This window comes from Sciurus vulgaris, assembly GCF_902686455.1.
Source record: "Sciurus vulgaris genome assembly, chromosome: 17".
NCBI lineage: Eukaryota > Metazoa > Chordata > Mammalia > Rodentia > Sciuridae > Sciurus > Sciurus vulgaris.
Genome location: NC_136478.1, coordinates 37,156,385 through 37,178,795, shown reverse-complemented (window position 1 = coordinate 37,178,795; position 22,411 = coordinate 37,156,385). Strand labels below are relative to the sequence as shown.

At 38.9% G+C, this 22,411-nt stretch overlaps 1 protein-coding gene across 4 annotated transcripts in view; it reads right to left on the bottom strand.

Moving 5' to 3' along the window:
• Positions 1-2,242: 2,242 nt before the first annotated feature.
• MYLK3 (myosin light chain kinase 3) overlaps positions 2,243-22,411 on the bottom strand; it is a 44,041-nt gene continuing 23,872 nt past the window's right edge. For all 4 annotated transcript variants that reach the window (XM_079117634.1, XM_079117635.1, XM_079117633.1 and 1 more), the window contains exons 5-13: positions 22,081-22,186; positions 21,385-21,478; positions 20,802-20,911; positions 19,683-19,824; positions 12,806-12,876; positions 6,368-6,496; positions 4,874-5,026; positions 3,836-3,968; positions 2,243-3,085 (exon numbers count right to left, since the gene is read on the bottom strand). In XM_079117634.1, the coding sequence (XP_078973760.1) occupies positions 3,026-3,085; positions 3,836-3,968; positions 4,874-5,026; positions 6,368-6,496; positions 12,806-12,876; positions 19,683-19,824; positions 20,802-20,911; positions 21,385-21,478; positions 22,081-22,186 (998 nt within the window). In that variant the 3' untranslated portion in view covers positions 2,243-3,025. The remainder of the gene's footprint in view (positions 3,086-3,835; positions 3,969-4,873; positions 5,027-6,367; positions 6,497-12,805; positions 12,877-19,682; positions 19,825-20,801; positions 20,912-21,384; positions 21,479-22,080; positions 22,187-22,411) is intronic.

Here is a 22,411-nt window from a genome sequence, read left to right as displayed (position 1 = left end):
CTAAGGCATAAATTTCCAAAAATAGAACTACTACATGAAAGTGTGGGCATGACTTATTATTAAAGTGGAGGAATGACATTTTCCTCACACCCTTATCAACTTTTCACCAGCCTGATAAATGAATAAAGTAGACCCTTTAGTTTCTCTGCCCAACAATTTCCATGACTATTCATCAAATGATAAAGTCCCATTAGAAATAGTTGATAATGCCAAATGTGGTGGCACACTATAATCCCAGTGGCTCAGGAGACTAAGGCAAGAGAATCAGGAGTTCAAAGCCAGCCTCAGCAACTTTGAGAGTTGCTAAGCAGTTCATTGAGACCATGTCTCTAAAAATACAAAATAGGGCTGGGGATGTGGCTCAGTGGGTCAAGTGCCCCTGAGTTCAATCCCTGGTAAACCCCCACTCCCCCCCCCCAAAAAAAAAAAAAACAGTTGATACCAGCACTGTTCTAATTGTTCTAATCTAAAATATTTTTAGCAAAGTACACACCAGCAAAGTAGAGAACTAAAAATATCCATAAAATTCAAGCTTCATAAAAGCTTTGAATTTCAAATCAGGGGGGCTAAATGTCATACTCTCACTTGTGTGGGCCTGGCCTAAACATGCCCCCTCAAAGAGACTTTGGAGAGAAATTGTTTCTCTAGGTAAAGAACAGCAGCATAAAGGGGGGGGAAATTAATTAAAATTTGATAAAGGATTCTGTCTAAATCTGTCCAAAGTAGAAGACACTAAGCACATGTGTCTAGTAAACACCTAAAATGTGCCTGATACAACTACAGTTCTAATTTTATTTAATTTTTAGTACCAGGAATTGAATCTAGGTGCATTTAACCACTGGGCCACATCCCCAACCCGCTCAGCCCCTCTTTTAAGTTGCTAAGGCTGGCCTCTATCCTTTGATCCTCCTTTCTCAGCCTCTGGAGCTGCTGAGATTATAGGCATGAGCCACTGCACCTGGCTTATTTGATTTTAATTACATGTAAAAATAAATACTTTGGTCAATTACTGGAGAACTTTTTAAGTACTTGAAATAACTTGAGTATGTGAATATATTTTTCCACAATAAATTTTTTGAAATTTAAATATAGATTAAGTATGTCCAATGAAAACCTAGGATCTGACTTGACAGCTATTTTAAGTGTAAATTACACATGAGGTTTTTGGAGACTTGGTATGAAAAAAATATAAAATATTTCAATAATTTTTATATTGATTACATCTTTTTAAAGTATTTTTGATATATTGGGTTAAATTATTAAAATTACTTTCAGTGGATATTTTTAGAGGAGCTACTAGAAATTTTTAAATTATGTATATGGCTCATATTACATTTCTGTTGGACAGTACATTTTTAGATCAGGGTAAATTTTTTTTTTTTTTTTTTTTTTTTTTTCGGTGCTGGGGATTGAACCTAGGGCCTTGTGCTCACGAGGCAGGCACTCTACCAACTGAGCCACGTCCCCAGCCCAAGAGCAGGGTAATTATTAACTACATTTTTCTGGGTAGTGAATTCATATTATTTCCCAAGGATCTTAAGTCCCAAAGATAAGAATGACATACACAGTAGACCTACAAAACATTATTTCTAACTCCTTCTGTAGGCTGCCCTCTAAAAACCTTTTCCAGAAAAATAATTGACCTTAAAAATAAAATACTTTACCAAATTGCTAGTGCTGTCTCAGTACAGGTAGTTTCTGATGTTTACTTATTAATTGGCCAAGTTGGAGCAGGCCTAGACATGCTGACACTGAAAATCTGACCTTCCCTACAAAGGTTAGCTTCAGGAAAATTACAACTTGAGAACCGCAGCATCAGGATAACCTCTCCCATCTTCTGCCTCCTTCTCCACACCAAGAAAATTCTTATTCGGGGGGGTGGGGGGGGGAATCCTTGAAAGGCTGCGAAACTGCTGCATGTCTGATTAAAAATTAAAAGTCACTATACCAACTAAAACTGCTAACTTGAGAAGGTACTGGAAATAGCACAAAAATCAGAAGCAAATAAAAGGAATGTTTGAATAATAAAGTGTTCCTTTTAATGGCTATAAGTTGGAAAAGTATTAAAATATACACATCTAGAAGTTAGTAAATGTGTTGCTTGCTACACTAAGAATAGTGTTATTTCAGTGAATGGATAATGTCACAAATGCATACAATAAGTGTTTAAATATGCCCCTACATAAGAAGTATCTGTTTAAAGAATGACAGCACTGAAAGTAATATATACTTACTACAGCAGTAAGAGAACAGTTTTCCTTTATTGCTTTGTAATGAAACATTTCTGTGTTTCTCTCAGCTGAACATCATTACATTTTGTATATCCATATCCAGGCTTACAAGACCAGAGATTCATACCCAAGAAAAGGGGGTCAGGACAGGATAGAATTAGGAAGGGATGAAGGTATGCAGAGGTAAAAAAACACATTCAGAATGATCAGATTTAGCTATGACAGATGATATATTTCAAAATTGCAAACAATACTAAAGAATGCACATTGATGTTGATTCTCAAAGGGAGCATAATTAAAACAAATTTGAGAATTACTTTCCTTAAGTCCACATAGCTTGACACTAGAGCAGGGAAGTCAAGATTTGCTCACACCTATGCAAATCAAAATTCTTGGAAATCTTTGTATTAGAAGAGATAATAATTACATATCCTTGGGTCTACTGAGTTCTTTAATCACATTAAGTTTAGAATTTAAATTTGATATATGCAAAGTAGGACTTTTCCTACCTACCTAAGAACGCCTACACTTATTGCCAAGAGGAATACTTGAAAAGTAAACACAACATTTCAAACCTAGTGATCTTACAAGGCAGAAACAAAGCTCCTAAGATATTTTCTTGATAGCCACTTTCATCCACAAGGCAACAGCCAGAACCTTTTTTTTTTTTTTTTTACAAAATAAGAGGAATCAATAATAGTAAAAGGTCAGATTACTTAAAATCTTGAGTCATCTCTTCACATCACCGCAAGCCTTAATAATTTCTGGGCCCACTGGAGCAGCAGAGTTGAAGATTAGGGACAAGTTGGAAATTTCCTTAACCTGTTGGCAGCAGTCACCACGTAGAAATGTTTCTTGAGGGGAGGAGTTAAAAAAAAAATAGAAGAGAAAGCATATTTTTAGACTAATGACTTTAAGAAGAAACAATGAAAGGACTTAAGCAAGTGTACCATGTGGGTTTGTTCAGAACACATTTCTAGAATAATTATAGTAGAATATATGACCTTAAATGGCATGTTTCAAGTAAGTATGAAGTGAAATGTCTTTCTGCCCTTTTCACATGAAAAGGGGAGCACCCTAGAGCAGTGTTTTTCAAACTGATTCACAGCCCACCAGTAGGTTGTTAAATCAAATTCATGGGTTGTGAACAGCTTTTTTTTTTTTTTTTTTTTTTTTTTTTTTTATGAAACCAAATGACAACAGAAAATATAAGCATGAATCCCTCTGTTAGAGTAAATGAAATAATTTTTACTTCATCTGTATCTACATGTGCTGGATCCCTAGGTAAAGATTTTGGATTTATTTTGTTTTTGTTTTTGTTTTTGTTTTTTGTGCTGGGGATCAAATATCTAGGACCTTGCACATACTAAGCAAGCATTCTAGTCTCAAACTTGTGATCCTCCTGCCTTGCCTCCCAAGTCTTTGGGATTACAGGCATGCACCACTGCACCAGTTTGTGCGTGGTATCTTTTAATCAAGTAATACTTTTGATATGAATAGATTTTTTCCCCTCAATTGTCTATTTAAAATCAAAATGTAAGTAAAAGCTACAACTCTTTCAGAAGACAGAATATAAATGTTGCCTTTACTGAAAGAAAAAATACCTTCCATTTTCTCTGGGCCATGTATTTCTGTAGCAATAGTTGGGATTTGAGATGAACTTTGGATTTCGAGGCTTTGGCAGGCAGATTATTCAACCACTCATGTTTCAGGCATTGTGTGGCACTCATTCTGCAGCTGTGAAATTAAACAGCAATCAAAACTTTTAGTTGAGGTTACCCTTCTAGTTGTCTAAAACTCCTCCAATGGATGGAAGCCTGAGTTAGTGGAACAGATTAATCATTCAGGTAGATTCATGCCATATACCAAAAAGGAAACTCCTCGTTGCCTAAAATTCTGCTCCTTAAAAGTGCCAATAAGTTGCCATCAGAATGTTCCCTGACCTCTTCAGAAGTGATTAATCACCACCACCCAGAGAGGGATAGGAAACAGGCAGAGCATTAGAAGGCCAGCTGTTTGCTCTTAGGTGGTAAAAGAACCTGACACTTAAAGGAAGTTCATTCCTCCTTCCAGAGTATAACATCAAGTGATTCTTCTGAATTAGGATTATTTTTATTCTCACATAACCTTTCACAATCAGGAAAAAAACTGAAGATCACAGAACTATTAGCTGCATTAGACCCCAGATTCTTGGGCCTTACTCCTGGGTCACTAATACCTTTGGTTATTTTCAATTATTATTTTGTCTGAGTATTAAAAAACACAATAGTTGAACCCATGACTTTGATAAGAGCTGCTGAAGCCAAAGTAGATTTCCATCACTAAGAAACAGGGTATTCAGACCTTTATTCTGATGATGACTTTTTTTTATCTCAACTTTTTTTTCCCTCAACATTAGTGTATTTTAATTTATAACTTGAAAATATGACCCATTTGTAAATACACATTTTTCTAAAACTATTTACAGCTTATGCTCCTGGTTGTTTTAAAATTGATTTCTTTTGTGACTTTCTCTGCTCCCTTTATTGTTCCAAAGAAATACAGATTAAGAAATCCTAAAGGAAGAAAAGATTCATCAGGCTAAACCAGTACCCATATTAGGGTCACCATCAGAACAGTCCATGACAAGCAATAAAGGGTACCTCTTCTCTTTGACCAGTAGCCGGGAAACAAAGTCCTTGGCTTCCTCTGACAGCCCTTCAAAGGTGTCAGCGTCGAAATCCCAGCTACAGTTCACAATGAAATTCATGGTTTCTGCATCTGTTTCCCCTAGAAATGGGGACAAACCACTGAGTCTATAGAGGAGAGAAAGAATCATCAGTTTGTGGAAGCCACATTTGCTGACATTCCTCAAAAGAATAAAGAAGAAACTTACAAGGGTACAAGGGTCAAGCAGACTTAACTAGAATCAAAAGGGTTCAAAAAAAAAAAAAAAAAAAACAACTTCCATCATTTCTTCATAGAATACAGTTCAGCATGTTTGTTAAGGAAAGGAGATAGAAAGATTAAAATTTTAGAGACAGGAATGGTATTTGGAGTAAGTTCCTCTCCTCTTTTCTCAGCTCAGTACACCCAGTATATATTCATTTAATTTAAAAATAGCTTTCCACGTCTCTCCAACAATCAGGATCATTCAGGTACTATCCTCACCTTGGGCCAAAGGGAAATTGGCTTTGTTAGGATCTTGCTAAATTGAGGGCAGAGTGGCAGGGCAACCTAACTGGCTGACTCTAAACTTCCCCAGCCTGGTGCAAGAGACACAAAGTGCAGGGATGTAGGTAGCAGGTATATAATAATGATAAGACTCAGAAGCAAAACATGACTTTGGCCTCTAAGGAAATAGCAAAGGGGACTCCACGGTTGGAAAGAAGAAACAAGAAGACGGGATCAGAAGTGACAAGGTAAGATGACACAGCAGTGTCCTGCCTGCCCATCCCCTTGCCTTAGCCTCTGGTACACTCCAGCCCCACTGTGCCAAAGCACCTGCATTTCTTTGCTGAAGCCTTTTCAATTAAATCTTGCTTTATCAACCAGGAGATTAAATCTATCCTTATACACACCTGGGATCAGCCCACAAACAAGAACTAATAAGAACTGATGTATCCCCTAATTCTTCTACCCCTTAAGTAACTCAGTAAGTATTCCACAATGATTCCAGAGTTCCCTAGCAGAATTAAATTTCAGTTGCCCACACATGGGCCTTAACTGCTGGGTCATTAGTACTTTTGGTTATTTTCAATTATTATTTTATGACTTGAGTGTCAAAAACTCAGTGGCTCAACCCATCACTTTGATAGAACTGCTGGAGCCTGCATAGGCCTTCGTTTCCAAGAAATGAGGTATTCAGACCTTTATGCTGGGGAATGATATCTGATATCAACATTTTTTTCCATATTAGCCTATTATAATTGGTAACTTAGAAATAGGATCAGTTGGTAAATGTGGTTAACTGGTTTGTTAACACACCCTTAACTGGCTACCCTCTCCATCTCTCTACCCTACCCTTCTACTTTTGTTTCCTGAGAACACTTCCCAAATAAACTACTTATGCTCAGTTTTTTGCTGCTCCAAAAGGTACCCAAAGTAAGACAGATGGTCCCCAGCCCCACCTCAGAGCCAGGCCCCTAAGCACTCACAGCATATAGGTGATGACTCCCACACTCCACATGTCTGTGGGGAATGAAACAAACTCATAGTTGACGACTTCTGGGGCCAGGAACTCGGGAGTACCAAAATTCACCTTCAGCTTTTCCCGAGGCTTGTACCTGGACGCACAGAGAACCATGGAAGACATAAGATACTGGGACTAATTCCTGGTGGGAGGAGACACTGTTTGACCCTTCTGTCGGGTATATTGCCTGGACCTCACACACCACACATGTAGCTTACTGGATAATAATCATAACCCAAGGCCCCAAACATCAGGCTTTTTCAGTTAATGGTAGAATCAGAAAACCACAATCATCTAGGCATTTACAGTCTGAGGAGGAGAGAATATCGGTATTATTGGGCTATGCAGCCATACGAATGAGTACACATGGGATAGAAGATGTTGGGAAGGGACTGCTCTGTCATTGGGTACAAAGTGACTTGAGGGATGATGGTAAGAATTAGAAAAAGGAAAAAAGCCTGGCATGGTGGCACATGCCTGTAATCCTAACAGCTCAGAAGGCTGAGGCAGGAGGATTACAAGTTCAAAACTAGCCTCAGAAACTTAGAGAGACCTTGTCTCAAAATATAAAAAGGGCTGGGGATGTGTCTCAGTGGTTCAGCATCCCTGGGTTCAATCTCCAGTACCAAGAAAAAAAGAGAAGAAGAAAAGATGTTCATTATTACTTATCACTAGGGAAATGTAAATCAACAAAGTGATACCACTTCACGCCCCCATAAGTATGTATACCATATGGAAGGTAGAAAGGAAGGAAGGGAATTTCGACGAGGTTGTAGGGGTACTAGAATATTTATGTTGGTGGGAATGTAAAACAGGATAGCCCTATGGAAAACCAAAAGGGAGTTACTCAAAAAGTTAAAAATAGAATTACCATGTGATATAGCAATTATACTTCTGGGTATACAAATCCAGATTAATCGAAAGTAGGGTTTCCAAGAGATGGGTGTACACTCATGTTCATAGCAGCATTACTTACAACTGCCAAAAGGTAGACGCCACCCAAGTGATCACTGGCAGATGAAGGGATAAGAAAATGGAATATTATTCTGCCTTAAAAAGGAAGAAAATTCTGATACAGGTTTCAACATAGTTGGACCTCAAGGACATGCTAAGTAAAATAAACTAGCCACAAACAAATACCATAAGATTCCACTGATAGGAGGTACCTAGAGCAGTCAAATGTATAGAAACAGAAAGTAGAATGGTGGTTGCCACAGGTTGGAGGCAGGAGAAAAATGGGAAGTTACTGTTTAATGGACACGATTTTAGTTTAACAAGATGAAAACATTTTAGAGGTTGATTGCACAATAGTGCACTACTACTACTACAATTGTACTACTGAACTATACACTTAAAATTAAGATGTTAAATTTTTTCAGTTATCCTAAGTGGCAAAAATTGTATATATTTATGGTATATAGCATTGTGTTTTGGGTTATATGTATAGCTTTTCAAATAGCTAATTAACATGCATCACCTCACTTATTTTTATGTGGTGAGATCACTTAGAATCTATTATCTTAGCAATTTCAAATATACAACATTGTTATTAATTATAGTCACCATGTTGTACAATGAATCTCTTTATTTTTCTTGTCTAAAATTTTGTATCCTTCAGCCAGTGTCTCTCAATGCCACTAACCCTGCCCATGGTAACCACCATTCTACTCTGCTTCTGAGATCATCCTTTTTAGATTCCATATATAAGTGATATTATGCTTTCTGTGCCTGACTTATTTTACTTAACATAATGTCCTCCAGGTTCATACATGTTGTTTCAAATAATACTTACTTTTTAAAGGCTGAATAGTATGTTATTGCATATATATTCTACATTTCCTTTATTCATTCCTCCATTAATGGAAACTGGGTGGTAAATTGTATATTATGTGAGTTTTTAAAATCATGATTCCAAATAGAAGTAGTTATGGGCATGAAGTTTAAGCAAAGCTAGAAAAACAGTTGATGGCTGGGTGGAAGGGGGTAGTAAACCATGCTTTTTAGAATCACTCTTAAAGGAGAAAAAAATCTGTGGTTAAAAATTAATGGGTACTTTCTGTCAGGCACTGTGCTAAAAATTTTACATACCAGCATTATTTCATCCTCCCAATAACCCTATGAAATAGGTAAGGAAAGGTTATTGTCCCCATTTTATAGATGAGTCAATTATGAATTAAAATAATAAATTGAATCGAATAATTATTCTGCCAAAATACCCCACTTCCTTCAAACCACATTTCAAAGAGTCTTTTCTCTTCCAAATTTGCTAGATTCCAGGCAAATACAGATGTAGGGTCAACATAGCCTACATTCATCCAGGGAAAGAGCAACAAGAGGGTTGGTAGGAATTCTACCTAGAAGCTGAGAGAGTATGTAAGCCCTCCTCTGGCAACCTGCTCTTCCCCTGCACTAACGACTGGCCCAAGACTTAGGGTAAAGGAGGAAAATTGAGAAGACCAGCCTCTGCTCAAGGAGAGAAGGCCTATTCTCTCAACCCCTGGAACCCACCTACCCAGGTGATATTATTGTTCCCAATGTCTCTTTATGCCCTATATCCACATCTTGTGTCATGTGACTTTATAGTCCCTTTCACTAAAAGTATCATATCTTGACTCATCCCATTAATGCAGGGGTTGGCCATATGAGTTGCTCTGATCAACAAAATGTGGGTGGAAGTGACATTGGGTCAATTTTAATCTAGGCCATGAGAGCTTGTCCTCTTGCTCCTCTGCTATTAACATGAGAAGAAAATGAAACACATGGAGCTGATGTGACTTCACTGATTTCATCTTGGATCTAAGCCCAGCCTAGATCAATGACTCTCAACCAGTGGTGTGGAGATAAATATTTAACAATCAACTATTAGTTTACGCACATACAAACCCTGATTTGTAGCATTTGCCAATTTCTGAGGTGTAAATACTGATTTCCCATGGCCAAATTTAAGGTACCATGATGAAGTCACTAACTAAAGACCTGGAAAGAGTGGCTTAGTTGCTCACCATTCTGGAATATTTCTACCATATAGATATAAGAAGCATAAATAAGCATGGGAGCATAGAGTATAGCAAAATAATTAGGTACTGATGTTTTTAGTACTTGGTATCTTAGTTTTTACTATAATTTCTTTGCTCAATTTATACAGTTTTAGTTTTAATAATAGCTGTGTTTAACAACTGGATTACAAAATTCCAGCTAGTACAATAGTTTTCAACTGACTTAGGTTTATTGTACCATTACCTGAGGTAACTCACAAATGTGTATATGAGAATACATTATTGTTGTTTTGACCCACTGGATTTTGGGTTGGTTTGTAATACAGCAGTATTGTGGCAATAATTAACCTATGCATTCACCCCAAAGCTGTGTCAAAATATCCAACAAAACCGTCACTCCAGATTTTCAGCACAAGGTCCTCTATGACAATAGTCTGATATAGGAAGTCTCATAGCACTTGGAGTAAGCACCCCCTTGCCCTGTCCAGGAAAAAATGGATTTGTCTTCTGATTCTACTCTGAACCTTGGCTTGGGAGTTGGGAGATCCAGCTTAAGCAAGATCTTTCCCATCCTGTTTCCATCCTTTACCCTTGACAGGGTCTACTACTTAGATCCACTGATGGTTGATGACTTTACTGTCCAGCCTGGGGTAACCTTGGTTTCCTCCTTCTGAATGTCAGGACCTCTGAAGATCTGTGTATACCTCTACTCTGCCAGAAACCATTCCCCCACTGTAAATCTCAGCATTTTCAAATGGCCCCACCCAAAAATATAACTTTATTTTTTTATAATTTGTATTTTCTTTATAAACATTTCATTATTCCCCAGTATAGAATATGCTTTCTGAACCCGCATGCTCTCCCCTCAGAGCCTTCCTCTTGAAAATGACACACTTTCTAGGAAGAGGGCCAGTTTATCTGCCTGACTGACCCATCTCCTGGATGATTAAGGATGTTTTTGATGTTTTCTTTCCATCTCAAAATCAAATTAATTGTATTCACCCAGCCCCACTGAGTGCAGATTCCTGGGCATCGTGTATTTCAGATGTCGGTAGGTCACAGTGTCCAGCAGTTTTATGTGGGGACTTCTCTTAAGGTTCCTTTTCTTGAATTTGCCCTCTGCCTTTGGTCCTGATGGCAAAATTATCATCATCAATGCCCTTGACCAGGTTAAGGAATCCATCTGACAGTTTTGGATGGATTGGCTATTCACAGTCAGCTTCTGGCTAATTTTTGGTAAGCTGACCTTCAGCGCTTTTCACCTCCCTCCTAGGTACAAGTCAACAGCCTATAGGATAAAATGCAAACCTGTGAACCTAACGTTCAGGACTCTTCATTTAGTGCCCTCATCTTCTACCATATCTCCCTCAGACTAGCCTGCTCATACACAGCATACACCTTTTCTGGCCCCATAACTCACACTGCCTCCCCTCCAGCTGTATTATGCCAGCACCAACTCTCACAGTTGCACCAGAGTCCATTATCTCCTCACAGCTATTCGATGATGTTACACTGGTAGCTTGAAATGAGCAAAAATAGGCAGATATTACAAATCAACCTTACATGCTCTCATTCCCCACTTCTTCAGTTGGCGATTAAACATCTGCCAGTGCACCATTGCCTGCGGTTAACAAATCCTGTCCACCCACTCTTTTTGACTATTCAAAGAAGCCTTCCCTGACTCCAGAAGTTTCTGGTGGTTGCTTCTTACTCTCAGTTCACAGTGCATGTGGCAAATGGACATACTACATACACTAGTGTGTGTGTATTCTCAATAAAGACAATATTGTCCCACAGGAAGTGAAAATTAGTTCTTGGAAGTGAGGGTCAGGGAATAACAGCTACTGCAATGGTTTGTGACTCTCCAAAGGAATACACAGTACATTTGTGGCATGGAGTGGGGGACCAGGCAACCAGGGGAAGAAGTCTTTTTGAAACATTTATTGGGGGACAGGTAACATAATGAGAAATACTGACCTGGTGTATAATGCATGCAGGTGTGTAGGATAATTCCAATTTTAGAAGGCACTGTTTGTGAAAATATGAAGCAGTATTTTTTCCATTATGAACTGAATGTCTTTAAGTGTTTGGATTGGGGGATTTTATATTGTGCATGAAATAAAGGACACAGTCAGAGATCCTGAAGTTGCAGTGGGATGATATGAATGTCCTGCTGTTATATCAATAGCATTGGGGGCAGTGAAAATGTATCTCTCAGCCCTGCAGACAGGAAACATCAACCACTTCAACCAGGGGAGGAATGACCTCAGAAAACTGCCATTTTGGATGCTGCCTGCAAGCAGCTACAGGAAACAAAGGCTAAACTCAGGCAAGCAGCTTGGCTCCATGGGGACAAGGCTCTGCTTTCTTCTACTTGCAGTTGGAGTAGAGGACACCTTAAGGCTCATAAAGTAAACAAAGATAATTTCTTTTTTTTTCTTTTTCTTGGTGCTGGAGATTGAACCCAGGACCTTGTGCTTGCGAGGCAAGCACTCTACCAACTGAGGTATATCCCCAGCCCAAGACAATTTCTTTATGAGAAACAGTCATTAAGATGATAGGAAAACTTCGGGGAAGAATCAAAAATGTAGATATTGGGGTGAAGACCTGCCCAGAAAATATGTGGTTCCCAGAGAAAAGTCATTGGAGAAAATAAAATTTTGGAGGAAGCCTAGAGATGGGCATATGACTATTGCTATACTTATGAACTGTGAATGCTTGGAGACTTGGGGGAAGCCTAAATGTCAGGGATCTGCTATGACCACTGCTAAGAATTCACACCCCTCCCATGGCAGGAGCCCTGTAGTGGCCCAGTGTTCACACATATGACTAGACAGGATTATGCAGTAAAGCTGTCTATACTTCACTAGGCTTTAAGCATTTTAGGAACCCTTAAGAAATTTAAAAAATTACATACAGTGTTCATGTTAGTGCACTGAAATTTGACAACCTAATCATCCTCATAGGATGGGTTTGTACTATCCATGTAGGATCTCATTTAACCCTCATAACTGATCCTCATATCGGCAATTAATGTCATTGTATCACCATTTTACCAAGATCTAACTCAGTCCTGGGTGGCTCCAGAACCACCTACCCAGGGCACCATACTCCCAACACCCCATTCAGCAGCCCCCGTTAACGCTCACTCCCTCTCTGCTCAGGTGGTTCACGTTACAGTTAACCGCACCGCCACTTAGGGAGAAGTGCATCTCACAGCCCAAACACATTTCTGGTAATAACAAGGCCCATCTGCAAGCACTTCTGCCTCTGAGTGTGAGCGCTTTCTTGCGTCAGTCTCAAAACTGAAGAATTGGCTGGTCCTTGGGCAGGTAACCATGCCCAAGAAAGCTACAATAAGGCCCAAGGAGTTTTGTCAAAGTATCAAAACAAAATCATCCCCTTACCTTCTGGCCAGCCCAAAGTCAATGATCTTAATTTGGTGTCCTGCCTGATTTACACACAGTATATTCTCCGGCTGGAAAAGAAAAGGGAAGTCTGCTTAGCTCAATTAGCAGCTAAGGAGGCTCAGCTCCCACACTTACTTGTCTATAAGCCTCAGTTTCCCAGCCTCCAAGAGAAATGAATGGTTCAGAGCAGCCCTACAAGGGTTATAAAATGAAAATAAATGAAAGGAGCTGATGAGACAAAAGGATTGGTTGTAGGCCGTGGAGAACTGGAAGACTTCTGCCTTTACAGAAGGCCAGCCACTATTCACTAGACAGGCACAACTATCAATTCTGAGGAGAAGCCAGAAACGTGGGCTTTTATGAAAATTCTGTGTTTTTAAATGTTGACAACTAAATCAAACTTAAACACATGTATGGGAACCAAACAGAACACCTCTGTGGTACAGATCTGGTCTACATGCTGCTTGTTAGAATCTATTATTTTGGGGTGATGGTTCCCAACCCTGGATGCCCATTAGAATCATCAGTGGAGTTTTGAAAGTCCCAGTGGCCAGGCCCCAACCCTGACCCATGACACTGGAATCTCAGGGGTGAGACCAAAGCATCACTCAAGGAGAATAGTGCTGCTAAATGTCAACCTGCCATGTGGTGGCTTTGACATGCTGATGCTTTTAGGTCTTTCAGATCAGCTTCTGGACACTGAGGGAGTCTGAAATAATGCTTGCTAATTGTGCATGACAAATCTGGGATTGTAGGAGAGCTGAGTAAACATGGCAGGCTTATGGTAAAAAGGATATGGAAACTTAGGGTTCAGTGCCTGAAGTCCAGGCACCCATTATCTGGTTCTGTAGCCTAGTTGAGTCCCCATTCCTTTTTTTTTTTTTTTTTTTTGAGTCCCCATTCCTGAACCTCAGTGTCTTCATCTTTAAAATGGGAACAATACCTCCTACTGCCTATCTTCCTGGGAGGATCTGAGGATCAAAGGACATAATATCAGGAACACTTCACAGTTTCTAATGCAAATGTCAGGTACTGACTTTCTCAGCAGAAGACTTGATGCTATCTGTTATAAAATGTGTGATTCCTCAGCTAGGTAGAGAAGAATGATATTTTTAAAATCTCTGTCTTCTTTAAGGTGCAGAACACCACCATCCAATGTAAATATTATGTAAGTCACATGTCATTGAAAGTTTTCTGAAGTCACATTAAAAAAGTAAAAACAGATAAAAATTTTATAACCTTACCAAAATATAAGTAATAATGATTTTACTGTAAAATTTTTTTTTGTTTCCAGGGATTGAACCCGGGGCACTTAACACTGAGCCACATGCCCAGCCCTTTGTTATTTTTTATTTTGAGACAGGGTCTAACTAAGTTGCTTAGGGCCTCGCCTCCTGAGCCAAAATTCACCACTTTAAAATATATAACTCAGTGATTTTTAGTATAGCCACATAATTGTGCAATGATTATCACTAATTTTAGAACATTTTCATCACTTCAAAAAATAAAACCAAAAATCATACGTCACTGTCTATTCTTTCCTTCCCTCAAATGCTGGCAACCACAAGGGTTATTTCGTTTCCTTGGATTTGCCTATTCTGGACATCTCATATACATGGAATCATAAAATATGTGGCCTTTTGCATCCAGTTTCTTTCACTTGCTATAATTTTTCAAGGTTCATCATGTTGTAATACAGATCAGTACTTCATTTCTAAATAATAGTTGCTATATGGATACTTACCACATTTATTTCATATATTCATTGATTAATGAACATCCAGGTTGTTTGTATTTTTTGGCTATTATGAACAAGACCACTAAGAACATTTGTGTATGAGTTTTTATGGTGACTGTGCTTCAGTTCTCTTAAGCATATAACAAGAAGTAAAATTGCATAGTTATATGATAATTCTATGGTTAACACTTTTAGGAACCTTCAAACATTTTAAATTTTGTAGCCCACCAATAATGGATGAGTTTTCTAATTTTTCCACAACTAAACAACACTTCTTATTGTCATTTCAATTTTTTATTTTAGTCAGTTTATTGAGTATGAGGTAGTACCTCATTGTGATTTTGATTTACATTTCCCTAATGACTAGTGGTGTTTAGGATCTTTCTATGTACTTATTGGCCATTGTATGTCTTCCCTGTGTAAGTATCTACTTAAATGCTTTCATCATTTTTAAAAATTGGTTTATATGCTTTTCTATTATTGAGTTGTAAGAGTTATTTTTATATTCTAGATACAAGTCACTTATCAGATATACGATTTGGAAATATTTTCTCCCCATTTTGTGAGCTTTCATTTCACTTTTTGGTGGTATCCTTTGAAGCACAAGTTTTTTTCCTTAGATGAAGTCTAATTTATCTATTTTTATTTTTTTGCTTACACTTTAGATGTCATATCTAAGTAACCATTGCCTAATCCAAGATCATAAAGATTTATTCCTCTTTTCTTCTAATAATTTTATAGTTTTTAAAAATATTTTTAGTTGTAGATGGACACAGTACCTTTATTTTGCTTATTTATATGTGGTGCCGAGGACTGAAACCAGTGCCTCACATATGTTAGGCAAGCACTCTACCACTGAGTTACAACCCCAGCCCAGTTTTATAGTTTTAACTCTTACATTTAGGTCTATGATCCATTATGAGTTAATCTTGTTGTGAGGAAAAGTTCCACCTTGATTTGTTTTGCACATGTATAATCGAGCATGGTATCTCAGCATGATTTGATGAAAAGACTCTTTTTTCCCACTGTCATGGCACCATCGTCTAATTTAATAGCCATAAACAAAGGGGATTATTTCGAGACTCTCAAACTGATCTACATGTTTATCCATATCCCAGTAATGGACTGTCTTGATGTCTCTAGCTTTGTAGAAAGTTTGGAAATCAGAAAATATGAGTCCTCAAACCTTGGTCTTTTTCAAGATTATTTTTCTGAATCTTAAGATTTACTTATGAATAACTGAAAAAGAATCCATCTGTGATTTTGACAAGGATTATGTTGAATCTGTAGATCAATTTGGGAGTACTGTCACCCTAACAATATCGAGTCTTCCAACCTATGACCAAAGGGTGCCTTTCCATTTATTTAGGGTTTTTTACATCCTTTCAACATTTTTTGTAGTATAAGTCTTGCATTTATTTTGTGTAACTTGTTCCTAAGTATTTGATTCTTTTGATACTATTGCAAATGGAATTGTTTTCTTAATTTCACTTCTAGATTGTTCATTGCTAATAAATAGAAGTACAATTGATTTTTGTATGTAGGGCTGGGAAGATAGTGCAGTTGGTAGAGTGCTTGCCTCATAAGCATAAGGTCCTGGGGTCAATCCCTAGCACTACATTAGAAAAAAAAAAAAAAAAAAAGGATGTATCCTGCAACCCTTGCTGAGTTTATTAATTTTAATAATTTCTCCTCCTTAGGATTTTTCTATATACAAGACCATGTCATCTGTGAATACACATAGTTTTACGTCTTCCTTCCCAATAAAATTGACTTTTACTTATTTTCTTGCCTAATTGCTCTAGTTAGAACTTACTTATGGTAAAATAATTAATAGAAATGATAAGAGGAGAAGACATTGTCTTAATCTGACCTTTTTTAAAAAATGAACACAATACCTTTATTTTATTTATTTATTTTTATGTGGTTCTGAGGATTGAACCCAGTGTCTCACACATGCAAGATGAGTGCTCTATCACCAAGCCACAACACCAGCCCTTGATCTGATCTTAAAGGGAAAGCATTCAGTCTTCTACCATTAAATATAATGTTAGGTATAAAGTTTTTCAGAGATGGTCTTTACCAGATTCCCTTCTGTTCCTACTTTATCGTTTTCATCATGAAAAAATGTTGAATTTCATCAAGTATTTTTCTAAATCTTATGTAGATTTAGATCACATGTGTTTTTCTAAATCTACATAAATGATCATGTGTTTTTGTCTTTTATTCTAATATTGATTTTTATGTGTTAAACCAACCTTGAATTCTTGGGACAAATTCCACTCTATCATGTGAAAAATTCTTTTCATATGTATTCAGTTTGCTGATATCTAGAAATTTTACATCTATCTTCATAAGGGTATAGGTCTGTTGCTTTCTTTTCTTGTAATGTCTTTCTTTGGTTTTGGAATCAGGTTAACATGAACCTCATAAAACAAGTAAGGAAATGTTCTTTCCTCTTTCATACTTTAAGTTTGTGAGGGATTGGTATTGATTTTTCCATAAACACTTGGTAAAATTCACCAGTGAAGTTATAAGCTTGGGCTTTTCTTGGTTACTTATTAAATCTCTTTACTTGTTATAGGTCTATTTCTATTTCTTTTTCTTCTTGAGTCAGCTTAATTAGTTTGTGTCTTCCTAGGAAGACATTTCATTTAGGTCATCTAACTTGCCAGCATACAATTTTCACAGTATTTCCTTATAAATATTTTTTATTTCTCTAAAGTCACTTGGGTATTCTCTCTCTCTCTTTTTTTTTTCTTGATCTTATAACTAAAGATTTGCTAATCTATTGATCTTTACAAAGAACCAACTTTTGTTTCATTGATTTTCTCTCTTATTTTTCTGTTTCATTTATTTATACTATAATTTTTATTATTCCCTTACACTGCTTGCTTTGAATTTAACCTGATTTTTTTCCGAGTTTCTTAAAGTGGTAGATTAGATTATCGATTTGAGATCTTTCTTCCTTTGGTTGGTTTTTTTTGTTTTGTTTTGTTTTTTTAAATAGACAGTCCGGCAATGTTGCCCAGGTTAGCCTTGGACCCCTGTGTTCAAGTAATTCTCCTGGCTCAGCCTTCCAAGTAGCTGAGACTACAGATGGTTGCTACCATACCCAGCTATTTCTTTCTTTTTAATACAGGTATTTATAACTATATATCTCCTTCCTGGCTTAGATGTATCCCATAAGTTTTGGTATGCTGTGTTTTTTTTTTTTTTTTAATTTTCATTCATCTCCAAGTGTTTTCTAGAATGTACATCCAAAATATTAACATTTCAATAGGTTATCAATACAAAAATACCAAAGAAATATTTTCCTTTCTTTTTTTTACATTAAGTCCTTGGAATTCAGTATTTTAAACTTTAGAATACATCTCAGTTCAGACTCTAGGTTTTCATCAGAGCTGTTTTATTTGTAAATATTTAGATTCCATGAAATTTATAGACAAAGTATAAACCCAAGTTGTTCCAGATATACTACTAAAAGTTGTCCATTAACTGAATCAAGTATCAGTTTTTAAATTAAAACTAATAAAATTTAAAACCCAATTCCTCAGTTAAAACTAGTCACATTTCAAGTGTTTGATGGCTACTGTATTGGACAATACAGCTCAGAAGCTCGTCCTCCATTTTTAATCCACACAATACTCCTAGGAGATAGGTATTATTATCCCCTACCTTGTGACTAGTGAAAGTTCCTTGCTCAAGGAACTTTCCCAAGTTTCACAACCAGGTAGGGACGAACCAACACATCTAGTAGTCTTGTCGCTGGGAAGTGGGCCTTGGTAATTGACTCTCTACAATTGGGGTCACAGAAATTGCCCCAAAGACTGGTTGGTCTTTAAGCTAGAACCACAGAGCATATTCCTGAGTTTTCCCTAATTTTTCTCCCCACAAAGAAAGATGGGCCCAGAAGCCTTGGAATTGGCACTAGTGAACAGAAGACGACTGAGGCCAATTCCCTACCCTCTCTAACCTTACAGTTGGATGCCAATCAGGAAAAATGGGCAGGAATTCCTTCCCTTTTTCTGGTTCTGGGGATCGAACTCAGGGCCTTGTGCTTATGAGGCAAGCACTCTGCCAGCTGAGCTATCTCCCCAGCCCCAAATTCCTTCCCTTCTTGAAATGAGTTGTAGAAAGCACCCTCATATTTGTCCAGTGAAATAGAAAATCACAGAAATTTATCTAACTACCATCCAGGAACTATGCCTGGAGCTTCATGTACATGTCAAACTGAAAACATTCCTCAGGGAACAAAAGAAAGCATAATACATTTATTCAGTGGACTATCACATGACCCTTAAAAAGAATGGGGAAAGATGTCTGTATTGTTTTTTTTGGGGGGGGTGCTGGGGATCGAACCAGGGCCTTGTGCTTACAAGGCAAGCACTCTATAGACTGAGCTATCTCCCCAGCCCCTGTATTGTTAAATTTTAAAAAGCAAGCCTAAACCCGGCATGGTGGTGCATGTGTGTAATCCCAGTGCCTCGGGAGCCTAAGGCATGAAGATTGTAGGCTCAAGGTCAGCCTCAGCAACTTAGTGAGACCCTATCTCAAAATTTCAAAATAAAAAAAATTAAAAGGGCTGCAGATATAGCTCAGTGATAGTGGTAGAGTGTCCCTGGGTTCAATCCCCAATACTTCCCCTGCAAAAAAAGGCAAGCTTAAAAACAAGACACATCATATGATTCCTTTTGCATATGTCTCCAGGTTTGTATATCATGCCATGTTTTTCATAGAGATTGCTCAGGTTGGAGTGGGAAGAACTTCTGTACTGTTTGATCTACATTTATATTTATATTATATACTTTATATATATATTTGTTATTTCAAGACTATGTTCCCTTCTGAACTTTTAAAAAATTAATCTTAAAGATATTTTTAAAGAAAAAAATTATTGTCTCGTTTAATCTTCAAATAATACTTAAAAAGATAGAATTACCTACAAGTTACAGATGGAAAAACTGAGGCTCAGGGAGTTGACACGACTAGTCTGCCCTAGGCTCCAGAACTAGAAAATAGAGGAGCCAGATAAGAAAACCAAGATTATCTACTAATAGAGCTCTCAGTGATGGGATGGGAGTACACCAGAGGTTCAAGAACTGGGCTCCCACCTACCACATCCCCAGAACTTACCTTGAGGTCTAGATGCAGAATGTAGTGCTGGTGGAGGTAATGCACACCCTCGCAGATCTGCTTGGTGAACAGGACCACATCCAGTTCAGTCAGGTGGTACTTCTCTTCTGTGATCCGGTCAAAGAGTTCACCCCCATCCACACTAGCAGAGGAAAGGGAGAGGCAGGCATCTGCATGAGCAAAGCTCTCAGAGGACTTGCCCACTGTTTTTGCCAAGGACCAAAAGGGGATGGCCTAGGAGAGCTCAAAGTTGGCTGCATCTCATGGTCACAGGGCTGCTGCCACTGCCATCTGGGTTTGCTGGGGTATCTGTACTCTGGCCCATTCCTAGCAAAAGTATGGGATGGTCTTCCAGATTGATAATGCTGGCTCTGGATAATCTAAATCAGGGCTACAAATTCATCTATTTAGTGGGGGTCCAACTAGCACCTAAGTGGCAAGAAGCCTTAATGGGCAAATTAGACCATATGTGAGACAAAAGTTGTATGAAAACACACAATCCTTAGTCTTTTATTTTTCTTTCAATAGAGACATGATATGACAAATGTTTTGCTCTCCTCAGTCCTGCCGTAAGAAAAACACCACCATGAGCACCATTCTAAATGGCTTCTGAAGCCACGACTTTAATGCCCAGGGTAGTGGGAAATGGAAGGCATTGTGGCAAAGGAGGGATGGGTTGTCCTGTCCATAAACAGCAGTCACTGAGAGCTCCAGCACACCATTTCCAGCCAGGAATGCAAACCAAGTATTACTAGGTCCTTTTCATTTTCAAGAAAAGCAAGATACCTAGATTTTCCAATTTCTATTACCTAAATTTCCCAATTTCCAACTGTAAACAACTCATTCAAAATCATCAAAAAATCTTTAAGCTAAACTGACATAATATCTGCAAGTCAAATCAGGCTCACTAGCCACTTGTTTATAACAAAATGGCTTGGTCCTCCATGCTCCACACTGGGGTTCCATTAGCCAAGGCAGAAAAAAAGGGAATTGCATGGTCGTCTGTGTCCCAGTGAGGGGAGGGGAGACAGAGAGTTTTGCCTAGAATGAATAAAGGCTCTAAATTCTAACCTTGCATCCTGACCCGAGAAGCCACTGCCCCACCTCTAAGACACTCACTACTCCATGACCAGGGTAAAGCTGTTCTTGCTCTCGAAGGCATCATAGAGCTGGATCAGGTTCACATGGCTGAGCTGGTTCATGATGTTGATCTCATTCTTCACATCCTCCTTGTGGAACCAGAAGAGAAAGAATTTCCAAGAAAATAGGTCAGGAAGAGGAGAGTGCTATACCTCCAAGACAGACAGACACACACATATCCTTCATCCTTTTTGAAAAATATCCTGCTGTCACCACCCAAACCAGGACCTTGCAACAGGAAGGACCTTCATTTGATTCACCCATTTAAAAAGATAGTAAACCCAAAGCCTATGAATGAATGCGCCATGTTGCCAGGGACCCCACAGGCATCTTGGCAGAAGCCATGCCATGCCAGGACACTCACATGTAGGCAGGTGTGGCTGGACTGAAGAGTGTGAGGTGACCTACTGAGTGGAGTGTAGGAGTCATGGGAGAGGCAGGAAAGGCAGCAGCTTCCCTGCTCAGCATGGAGGGGCAGTGTGGCTGCAGGGTGCTGTTAAGGAAGTGAGGGAGGCCTGAGTTTGGCTAGAAGGATCTGGCTGGCTCAGGGCAGATGTCTCACCCGGTCTTTAGCACTCTTCACTTTGATGATCTTGGCAGCCAGCGGGAGACCTGTGGACTTCTCTGTGCACTTGTGAACCTGGCCAAACCGGCCTCTACAGAAACATGAACACAGCAGGCTGAGAGCACAAGAAGCTCATGCCACACATGGGAGGCCACCTGTCCCCTGAGCTTCCTGGTTCTACTCTCTCCTCCACACACACACACACCATATGGACTATCCTAGTCATTGTTCCCACACAACATGCGCTACCCTGAAATCTAGAAAATAACTTTATTATCCCTACCCTATGGTCTACCCTAAACCCTAAGGGAAAACCCCCTTGCTCTACTCTACTGTACTGCACCCCAGGGAATATGCCTGTCGCCCCACTCCACTTCACAGGAGCTATCCTGCACCATAGAGGGCATCCTCACTGCACCTATGTTGGATCTCCTTCCACCTCCAGGATGTGCTTCCCATATCATATCATGTGGGTCCCCCTGCACTTCCCCTCATCCATACCAGGTGGGCATCCTGCACTCTAGGGACAGTCTCTGCACCCCACTCTCATGATGTAAAGAATATCCCATTCCTGGCTTTGGTTCAATTAACCAGTTCCTGAGAATCATCTAGCAGTGTCCCAGCTGATTCTCCAAGTGGTTCCGGCCTGCTCGTCCTCCTCCCACCCCTTATCAAGACACACAGCCCACCTACCCTCCCAAGACTTCATGCTGGCACACCGTGTAACCTGCTGAGATCGATGTCTCCTTGACACTCACCACCCGGTGTTCAAAAGGGGCTGGTGGGGCTGGGCTGTCATCTGTTTAGGAAACAACAAGAGACCTGTGAGCTTTCTGTGTGCAGCCACCCATCCCATATTCACTCAATTACATTTGATTGACCAGGGGACGAACCCTTTGCCTTTCCTATAACCCAGTTATTTGAAAGCCCCTTCTCAAGAATCATATCACTGGAGCCACACATTTGGCAGAGGAGGAAGCTGAGTCTGAGAAAGGCGAGGGGACTGGTCCAAGGTCACACAGGA